Source organism: Taeniopygia guttata, chromosome 1 (assembly GCF_048771995.1).
Source record: "Taeniopygia guttata chromosome 1, bTaeGut7.mat, whole genome shotgun sequence".
Lineage (NCBI taxonomy): Eukaryota > Metazoa > Chordata > Aves > Passeriformes > Estrildidae > Taeniopygia > Taeniopygia guttata.
The window spans coordinates 68745869-68756744 of NC_133024.1; the positions used below are offsets into that span (position 1 = coordinate 68745869).

General features: G+C 40.9%; 1 protein-coding gene across 4 annotated transcripts in view; it reads right to left on the reverse strand.

Moving 5' to 3' along the window:
- Positions 1-9272, reverse strand: part of NUP58 (nucleoporin 58) — a 39619-nt gene extending 30347 nt beyond the window's left edge. For 2 of the 4 annotated variants that reach the window (XM_030275175.4, XM_072930630.1), the window contains exons 1-6: positions 9055-9192; positions 5234-5373; positions 3883-3921; positions 2325-2477; positions 1123-1257; positions 499-609 (exon numbers count right to left, since the gene is read on the reverse strand). In XM_030275175.4, coding sequence (XP_030131035.4) covers positions 499-609; positions 1123-1257; positions 2325-2477; positions 3883-3921; positions 5234-5373; positions 9055-9164 — 688 coding nt within the window. In that variant the 5' untranslated portion in view covers positions 9165-9192. Of the gene's footprint in view, positions 1-498; positions 610-1122; positions 1258-2324; positions 2478-3882; positions 3922-5233; positions 5374-9054 lie in introns of all 4 variants that reach the window. The other 2 variants (XM_012569812.5, XM_030275168.4) reach the window with 2 other exon arrangements.
- Between the last annotated feature and the right edge of the window lie 1604 nt (positions 9273-10876).

Here is a 10876-nt window from a genome sequence, read left to right on the forward strand (position 1 = left end):
AGAAACAGTTTTGAAGAGTAACATCTATAATTAGGACACTTTAGTTGTGCAGGCTTTCAAAAGAAAAAAACAAGTTTAAGATCTGTTACAGCTGGGCAACAGTAGTTTCAAATCAGTGCTCTTCATACTTGCAACGCACTACTTAAACATAGCTCTGCTCCTCCCTCTAGTGACAAATCCAACACAAAGCAGAAACTTGGAATTGCATCTCTGCAAGCAGCCCTGAGTCCCCACTCCCAATAAGCTCAAGGATTTACATCCCGATTCTCAAGCTTAATTTTTAAATAATTAGTATTACAACACATTTGCAAACACAGTCTTGTTCTTCTGCACAAGCACAATACCTAAGAATGAAATCAACTGAAATGCCTTTAAAAGAGGGAGGTTTAAGTTGTCAAGTTTAATCCCACACTCCTAACCCAATAAAATAGTCTTTGTTGCAGTGTTCTGATAATTCTCTCAATTTAAAAAAAAGAGAAAGCTTTAAAACAAACTTACTCTTTTTGTCTGAAGAACTGCTAAAATCAATGCCACCAAGACCTTCATTGGCAGTAGTTGAAGGAGCTGCAGTTGTCCCCAGAGACAAACCCAAAGCATTCTGCCCAAGTCCTACAAGAAATCCAAACAGCATTTTTGCTTTTTGCAGTGTTATCAAGACTACAACATAGCACAAAATCTTCCTTTAGACCTGAAAAAGGAAGCTGTGATGTAACAGCAACATGACTAACACTGATGACAACACTGACAGTTAAATATTTTATTCAGACCAAAACTCATCAAAAATAAGGAGCATTCCGTTTCTCCGCAGATAGTCATGTATCATTGCCCTCTCCCCATATATGATCAACTTCCTTGAGCTAATTATGGGAATGACAAAGATTTCCTTCTATTTTCATTTTTTAAAAAGTGTTAAGTAAAAATCAATTTAAGAATAAGAAAGGGGCCAATTATTTCAGTTTCATTTTTACTGTCTACAGACAGCAACACTGTTCTTAACTGTAACACTGTTAAAAACTCTTCCACAGTGTTAAGACTTTTTATAGACTAAAGCTTACACTGTCCAATCACACATAAGATGTCATTGTTTTCAGACAGGAGAAAAAAATCTAAAATAGCTTTCACCTGTTGCTGCTGTGCTTGTATTCTGGAAAAGTGAACCTCCTAAGCCTGCTAAGGCTCCTCCTAAGGAAAGGCCTGTGGAAGCAGTTGTAGTCGGAGCAGTTGTGCCACCCAAATTTAATGTAAAGCCACTAGTTCCTGCAGAGAAAGGAAACCAAATTAATGCAGACACTGCCTTCAAATACATCCACAGACAATCTGAAATAACTGAAAGGCCTGAACAGCATCTTTATCATAATTGGATAATAAGTGGTTTTATTTCCTGCAGAGTTTTCACACAAAGCCATAGCCTTTTGAATTACATGTTATTTTGATTTGCAACCTCATTACCCTAATTAGTCCTTATTTACCTGCAACTATACAAAAATTCTGGCAGTCACCCAGAACACTACAGAGTCTACAACCTAGGACAGAACTTATTTTACAGCATAATTGAATTAGTAAGTGACACTGATTTTTATATTAAAATGCAGAAATTTCAACATTTTAATATTAAAATATTTACACAAGACACATGATGCAATAACATTTCCATGGTGGTTTGAGCTGCCCTCTGGAATTAAGCATCCCAACTTTTAGTAATAAAGGGAATAATTGAGCAGAGAAAGACCATAGTCATAAAGGGACAGTGAGCAGAGGGCACAGACATACGAGCTCAAATGCAGACTCTGAAAGTTAAAAAGATAAAAGTCTCAATTGCCATCATGCATGATGCAGTTCAACTGAGCTAAATATGATGGCAGGTGTATGACAATATGAGAAGTAATTTAAAATGTTTAAAAACATTGAAGCTTAAAAACATTATTTCCACTGCTAGTTAACATTTTGAGGCCATCTGCAATAGGTAAACATTTTCCAAACTTTGCAGCTGCACAAGAAGGAAGCTTTCAATCTTCAGCGAGCTTAATAAAAAAATGATTTTACATGACAAATCAGCTCTTTGCTACACTTCTAATGACTTAGACTATATGCTGTCTATGTCACTAGGTTCTCTGCCATAATTCTATCTGTATTAGGGTACCCAAATATAGAACTCGAGAAGTCCAATAAACTTTATTTGTAAAAAATAAAGTTTTTTACCCTTTAGTCATGTACCACAAGATTACATAAATAATAGAAAAACAGATGTGGAACTGTTATACAATAAAGTTTTATTGTTAACAAGGAAACAAAAAATAGCCCCAAACCCCTAAACATTTTCCTACCTGCTGCAGGAGTTGATGTAAGAGCAGATGATAATGACAGACCACCCGCTGAGGTAGAAGTAACAGGTAAAGCAAATGGCGTAGCTGAACCTGCAGGTTTGTTGAAACCTGAACTAAAGCCTGTGGTAGCTGCTGATGTGGTGGCAGGTGTGCCTAGAAGAAATCCAAAACCAGTTATCACTCTTGAAACATTCTGTTAGAAAATGAAAGCTAAATTCACCACCTCTTCTGCATCTCACTTAACCATCATGAATGACACAACACAAAAGATCACTTGCATCAAGTAAAATATTCCCACCGAAATTTCTAATGAATTTCAGTGGTTTATATCAATTGCACAGGCATTTTTTTGCTCCAGAATTCCTAGGGATCCAGTAGGCTTTAATTCTGGAGTGGCAATTATATCTACTAGTAATCCTAAAACTGTATAAAAAAAAACCTACTTCCACCAAAAGCATCTAGTAGATTACACAAACATTGGAAAATGGAGCTATAAACAATACTGTTAAAAATACAGACTACAAATTCCCAACTAGCTGTGCACACCAAAATGAATACACATATCCTTTCAATTTGTAAACAAGAAAAATATGTTGAGATGTTACTCCCTCAAAGTTTGCTTTTAAATACTTTTGAAGTAAAACAATTTCTACTTACTGCTGTTTTCATGGTAAGAACACATTTCACATTCTAGAATCCCTATTCCAAAGTAAAGGAGTGTGCACATACACAAACCACAACAGCAAACACATACTTTGTATTCTCAGTAACTTCTGTTTTGGATGACACCATTTCATCCAGCTAGTGAAAAGAATTAATGATCATCTGCATAGTACTGTCTTCCACATATCATTATGTATCACACAGTCTCTTCTGGGTTATCTGCTGCTTCTTCCTTCTGCCCTTTTGATTTCCTTCTTTATTGAACACAATTTTTTCCTATTTACTCATAGTATGGCTTCCTAAGTTCTTTGATTGTGTCTTTTAGCACCTCCACCCTTAACATTTGTGATAATCAAACTCAGTTACTCCTCAGACCTCAGCTGCTGTTTAAAAAGAAAAAAAAATCAAAACCAAGCTAACAACAACCCACATACTCCTGTATGTACTCCAAAATATCACAGATGGATCAGAGAAACAAAAAATATTCTCAAAGCCAGATCCCAGTTCAACCCTCTTTATCCTTCTTAAAGAGATAATTAACAGACAAACATGTTCACACAGGGTTCACTTGACCAAGAGATTCTGTATGAATAATTCTTTGATAACAGATCTCCCTTCCCTCTGCTGAAGGATGCAACTCATTAGGGGAACATAAATACAAAGTCCAACTTTTGACTGTCCCTGTTGTACAAGAACTGAATAATCCTTTAACAAGTGCCTAGAACTTCAGGGCTCCGTTCTGATTTACCGCCTTAACATTTTGGTTGCAAAGCAAACAGCAATTAGTAATGGGGGAAAAGCTCACATAGGATCACTAGCTCTATACATTACAAGAAAGATTTAACTCTTGGGGGGTTTTGTTTGTGTAAAATTAAAATCCAGCTTGGGTCCTTACCTAATGTCAGTCCTGTAGCAATAGTTGTTGCTGTTCCTGCTTTAAGAATGAGAACAAATGAACTGGGTAAGAACAGTAATAGAGAAGCTGTGACAGTAAAAAACATGAAACAAAATCCTGAACTAATGCAACATTATGAGACAACTATTACACAAGTATTTTTTCTGTAGTGTATTGAAAAATAATACATTAACAGAGAAAGCAGTATTGGTAAACACCAGCAGCAGAAATTAAAGCACAACTGACTTCAAAAAATGTAACTTGTCTTTGTAAGAAGCTGCTAACAGTGAATCTGATGTTAACACAGCAGCATATTATCTGAAATTTTAAATTAAGTAAGGAAAAAAGATCAAAACTCGTAATTCTACCATGTATTCTTTTTCAGCCACGTGGTAGTACATAACATCAACATGCAAACCAAGAGATTTACAGTATAATGAAAAGGATTATAGAGTCTAAAGTCCTTGTAAAATCCTGTCCTGGTTTAGGGTTTCTGCCCCACTGGTAATTTAAAGAGACTATTCTGGACTCAGTTTAGGCCATTTCATATTTCAAAAACTAACTGATTAGATTATCAAAAGAATCACTGAAATAAAATTATGCCAATGTAGGCAACCACAATAATACAAACTTTCAGTCTATTGCTGATTTTATTTTGGTAGATTGGTCCTTAGAACTTTCTGCATGTAATCCTGTAAGCATACAAGAAGAAAAAGACCACTTTATCTAGCAATATTGCAGTAAAATGTATTTTTTTGTCTGCTTGACAGCTGAAAAAAAACCCCTACCCTATCAGAAATGCTTTATACTTTTGTACTCCATTACTGCTATAAGAAGTAGTGTGTCCATAGACTGAATTAGAGACCCAAGAAAATATTCAATTCCTTTGAATTAAAGGGCATTAAATATCCCCAAACAACAAACTCAGAAATGTTCACTACTGGAGAATTACAAGTATTGCATTACACATGCAAACAATTTCACAAAGTTTTAAAATACTTTTTAAATCTAAATATACCTCAATCTCAAGTCAATTTTGAGCATCCTGGATTAAGACTTAAGATTTCTAAAACTCATCAGGATTCAGCCTACAGAACAATTTACACACAGCCCAGGAAGTTTTCTGGTAATTGCAGTTGTGTTTCTGCTGCACTGGTACCGCTCAATTCTTAATTAATGACCTTTCAAACTACTCAATGAAGCGCTTCTATGGAACTGTGTAAGTAATATTCTGAGCTACAGAACAACTGTAAAAGAGTAAACATTTTAGTATGACCTAGTTTTTTGAGTAAATATAATTTATATCTTCACTGCTGAATCCAAAATTTGCAGTACAAGAATTCTTTTCTACCTGTACTGGTGCTTCCTAGTGTAAAGCCGGTGGTTGATTTTGCTCCAAAAAGTCCACTCCCAAAACCCAGTGAAGGTGCCGATGTAGTTGCTGTAGCAGTGGAAGAGCCCAGAGCTCCAAAATTAAGTCCTCCTGTTGAGCTATTACAAAATAAGACTATTAGCAGTAATTCAATTTCAAAATGAAAACACTACCCCCTCATGTCAATTTATTTCCAATGCCATCACCTTCCCATAAACATCATTCACCACAAACAACACAGCTGGGCAGGACAGAGTCCAAACTCACTGCTACTGAACAGAAAGAAGGAACCCAATTCACCCTCTCCTTCCACAGTTCTGTAACCCCCACTGCTTCCCTGACACCAACTCCAGCCTTCAGTGGCTGCTGAGCTGATAGATCTTACTAGACCACTTGGAAATCTAAACTTTCTCTTAGATCTCTCATTCGTTCTGCCTAATTGTTCTCTCCATGCTACTGAAATGAGAGAACAAATGCTAGAGGAAGCACAAAGACAATAGCAACTTTCTATGAAGATCTTTTCAAAGCAGGTTACAAGTTCAGTTACTTATCCCCGACCAGAAATTCCAACCAATGTTGCTTTCTTTCATTCTTAAGCGATAAGCAGAGACACAGAACCATTCACATCAACAGCACAGCTTCACCCTATCTTACTATCAAAACACGCTGAAGCATGAATTAATTTTGTAACCAAAATGCTATCCTCTTGCACAGGTTTCAACCACATGCCTACTGTATTTTTCCTGTATACCTACCAGAAAGTTACAGAAAAACAACTTCCAGATCTACTTTTATAGATGAAGGGGAAGAGAAAAACCAGAGAGAATAAGATCAGTCATCACTAGGAAAATGAAGGCTTTAATATTTATTTTGGGTAACTTCACATTTTAAGAGATTTCACGCCAAATAGAGAACAACTTTACAATTAGCACAGAACACAGGAGACTACAATAATCATGGTTATCTCCAGCCAATGAAATTACCCCTACTAGCACCTAGATGAGTCTGAGGTTTCAAAAATTTTGTTCTTAATTCATGAAAGATCAGATGAGTAATTTATCAGATTAATAATTTGTAGTAACTTCCTGGTCCCATTTGTGAGCCTTTTTAGGAACAAGATTCAGTTTTCACGAACACATTTTGCTTAAGTACAACAGCAACACTGAAATAAAATGAAATTTAGACTTCACCAAGGACTTTTATCTTTCAGATGTTCAATATTCTCTCATTTCTCCCTTATCTCCTCTCTCTTTGTGTATGAGGGCAGCTCCTAAAATAACAAGTCAAACACAAAAGTAAACCCTTACAAAAAGAGGTACAATTAGCTGTTGAATTAGAACTTTTCAAATTATCAATAAAACTGATCATGGCAAACCCAGCTGGCTGCAAGTTCAGAACTAGGTGTGAGTTATTTTTTAGACAGTAATTTGGGAAGCAGAGTGGCCAAGAAGTTTAGGACAAAGACTGACTAACTGTTGTACAGGATCCAGAGCCTTTCAACTGTCTTTACTCCCAAAATTTCAACACACTAAACTGCAGCACCATGACCTAACTACTTGAAAACGTAAACATATAACATGGTGCTTCTCTCACTAGTCAAGAGCTCACGTGTCTCATTTTTTTTTTCCCAGTAGATGGCTATTCTGTGCAAATTTTTTTGTTTTACAGCATTCCTGTAGAAGAAAGCTAAGGTACAAACAGTGATATTTGGCACTACGGGAAGACAAAAAAAAAGAACCAAGCCAAACCAACACAAATAAAATGAAGTGGCTTTTTTTTCAAGGTAGCAAGAATCTAAAATGTAGTATCATAGTAATGGCAGCATTCTCACCAACTGGAGAAAGTATGGGCCAGAAGGATGCAGATGGAAGGAAGAGGAGCTCAGGTCACTGAAGTCAGGTCTGAATTCTAATTCTAGAACTAGAATGAAGCACTGCACCTGGCTAAAGTGTACAATAAGAGAACAGCAACTAAAAAAGAGTGTAAGTACCTAAAAGGCTGCTGGTGCAAAGCAGGAATTAGATAGGTTGGCATGTCTCGGAGGCTTTCAGCCACCAGAATATAATCCTTGGTCACCTAACATTTATACTTGGACTGGACAATCAAATTCTTTTTCACCCAAACCTGGCAATCTCATCTTAGACCCAGCTCAGAAGAACAGCTTCTTCTAACAGTCTTAAAGATGTTCTCAAGCAAATTAAGGGATGTTTAAGAACCAGTAAGAAGGTCCCCTCCTCTATGACATTCTTTGAACAGCCCTGAAGACTGGTCCTGCTTGTAAAAATAAACAAATTAATAAAAATACAAAGCACCATACTGCTAGTATTTAGCACCTATTAAACTTTTTTTAACGAGATAAAAAAGTCAGCTGGAACACAAAAAAAACCCCACCAAACAAAAACATTTCAAGTTCAATATGCAGTTTTCAAAAGTACAGATCAACAAGATAAAAGAGTTTTCTTAGTACACTTAGAAAAATAGTTTTGATTTAACAACTATTATTTTAACTTTCTTGTTTGAATCACAGGAAACCTACATTAAGAAGGCATGAAGTAAAAGAGCAAAAACTCTTTATCAAGTCTACATAAGCTTTACTGTAGAAGTTAAAAAACCAAGTAAACAAAAAAAAAACCCAAAAAACCACCACCATAAGAGAACTCAAAACCTCCAGACAATCCCCCCCCATAAAACCAAGTAAAAAATAACACAAGAAAGTCATCAATCCATCACAACCACAACATTTACATTATTACAACAAACTCATAAATCTTATTCCCTCTCCTATGGGCTCCCAAAAATCCAATACGGCCATTTAATCTAAGAATTAAATAGATGTCATTCAGATCCAGATGTTCTGTTCTCTCCATTTCACAATGCTATTTCCTGACGTTTTCTAACAAGTATTTCTAAATGTAGCACCTTAAGCGAAGCTCCCTTCAGTAACTGCCCCTGTGCATTTAGTTTACACTACAGTGATTAATTCCTATCACATTTGGGAAAGTCTCTGACACAACCGCCTTGATCTCCAATACAGGCACACCAGCAAGCAGGTCAGAATAAAGAGGCTCTGCTAGTCCAGTTGTGTGCAAGGAAACAGAAAACGGGAAAAAAAAAACACCAGCAAGAAAGACTTACCTGTTATTCTGCGAAGCCTAAACCATAACGCTTGGAGTACAGAGCCTGCTGTACATCACATGCACAAAATTCATCTTTTACTCCAAGACAGTATACACCAAATACAAGGTTATTTATGCTAGAAAGGGTTAGGTGGAAACTAACTTCTAAAACATACAGAACGTCTTTTGGACACTGAACACGTGGGCTCTGGCATCACCGTGTTCCACACCGCGGACACAAACGCGGGCTGAATTTCGAAAGAAACCCGGACACACATCTGATTTACATCTTGCGTTCAGAGGGGCAGGCTGAACCGTACAGGAGGAGGCGTCCAAAGCCAAATCAAAGCTCAATAAGAGCGACTCCCTTATTTATTCGCTGCCGAAGAAATTGCTCCCTACGCCTCTGCTGCAGGCACAGAAGAAAACAAGGCAAGGGAGGTCGGGGCAGCACGGTGCACCACGGGCCCTCCTGCGGCAGGACTGCCGGAGCCCCGGGCCCCTTCGGGAGCGGGGAGGCGCCGAGCCCCGAGCCCGGACTCGCTCATTGCCACATGCACGGGCCGCCCCCGCCCTCCGCACCTCGGGGCCCTGCTCCAGGCTGGGCCCGGGCCCACGCAGCAGCCTCAGGCCGCGGGGGCCGCAGGCACCACCGAACCGAGAGGAGCGGGGGCGCCGCGTTACCTCGGCGTGGCGGTTCCGAAGGAAAAACCCCCGACTGCTCCTCCTCCTCCTGCCCCGGCGGCCGCCGTGGAGCCCAGGGTGCCCGCGCCGAAGGAGAAGCCCGTAGACATGGCGGCGGCAGCGGGAGCGGCGGGAGCGGCGGGAACAGCCGGAGAGCGGGGCCGGGAGCCGGCGGCGAGGGCCGGGTCGGTGGGTGAGCGGGTTGGAGCCGGGGTCGCGGCCCCTCAGCCGCGCATCGCTCCCGCCGCCACCGGCGCAGCGAGCGGCGGCACCGAGCGCACGGACGGACCACGCTCCCCTCCGCGCGCCCGCCGCGGTGCACCACGGGACGGCCCGGCGGCCCTTAAAGCGACAGCGACGCGCGGAGCCGGGCTGGGAGGGCGCCGGGATCGCCGTGTCCCGGCAGTGCCCGGCAGCACCGGGGCCGCCAGCCCACGGCGCAGACTGAAATAGCAGCGGCTCCATCGCGACGCCAGGGAACACTGCTGGAGTGAGCGAGCGTGTACCAGGTTTCCCAAACAAGTGGTGGTGGGGTCTCTAATGATTTTTAAAAGTGGCTCCGAGTGGCCCTGCTTAAGCACGTGGAGGCTACTAAGCAGCTCCATGCATAACAGAGAGCCGTCTTCCACGACTATCCCCGTGTGCGAGACTCACAGACTGAAGCACAGGCCTGGCTAAGCAGGGTAGGGCTCACTTCCCACACATCTAGTGTCACCCCATTGTTAGGAAAATTAATCCAAGATGCCAGAGGCTTATGTCAAACAAGGAGATAGAGGAGTCCTGAGGAGTTCTAATATTCTAATTTTATTAGAATAAAGGGAAAGGCTGTGGGGCATTTCCCATGGGGTCTTTAAAATTGTTGGGGGGCGCAGCCCCCTTTTTATCCTAAGTTCCCCTTTTTATCCTAAGTTCCCCGTCACCTTCCTCTTTCCCACTGGCTAAGGTACTTGGAAGGTACAGACTTCCAAAAATACCTACTCTATGCCCCTGTTTAATATGCATCCTTCTTTTGTCATACAAAGAAAGAAAAAGAAATTTTCATAATGCTTTTCTGAACTTTCTACAGGTTCAAGAATATAACACGGCTGTGACTGAGCAACAGTCAGTGTTGATTAGTAGCATTTTCTAGAACTAATATTTTCTTCTGTAACTTCCCTATCTGTAAATCCCCAGCCCTATGTACAAGCAGATTAACATGGTCTGTTTGTAAAGAGACATTAATCTTACTCCTTTCACCATCATGGGACCCATGGGTACAGTTCTTAGGCATTTCCATGGGGGAGAAGACTGGTTCAGCCCATCTACAGATCCCAGAAGTTACGACAGTCTAACCTAACGTCTCGTTCTTAACTCGCTGTTATATTATTTCTTTACGTCTAGGTGGACATGTAGTAACTTTAGTCATACATCTTAGTCAGTGAGGGGTGGTTGTAGGTTGGCAGGCAGGTATCCCAGGATAGCATCTGAGATGATGGGAACATGTGTTAGTCCAAGGAGAGTGATTTCGCCACGGTTGCTGATTCAACAGCAGCGCATCTTCCTTATCTCCCTGGGTTTTCAGCTGCTGTGTGGCTTATCCACTGGAAAACACCACCGAATTCCCACCTCTGCAAAGGTTTCAACAGCCTGGCCGCGGGGTCTGCCTCTGCCCCATCCTCCATTTAGTCCCCCTTAGGTTGTGCTGTGTGTGGGAGGTCGGGTGCGCCGACCGCGTCCCACCCGGGAGTAAGAACCGTGTTTTCCTTTATGAGTTCCTCAGAGTTCCCTCTTTAATCCCCACCATTCTCCACGCCGCCCCTCAGCCGCTCTGGCCGCGCGGGGG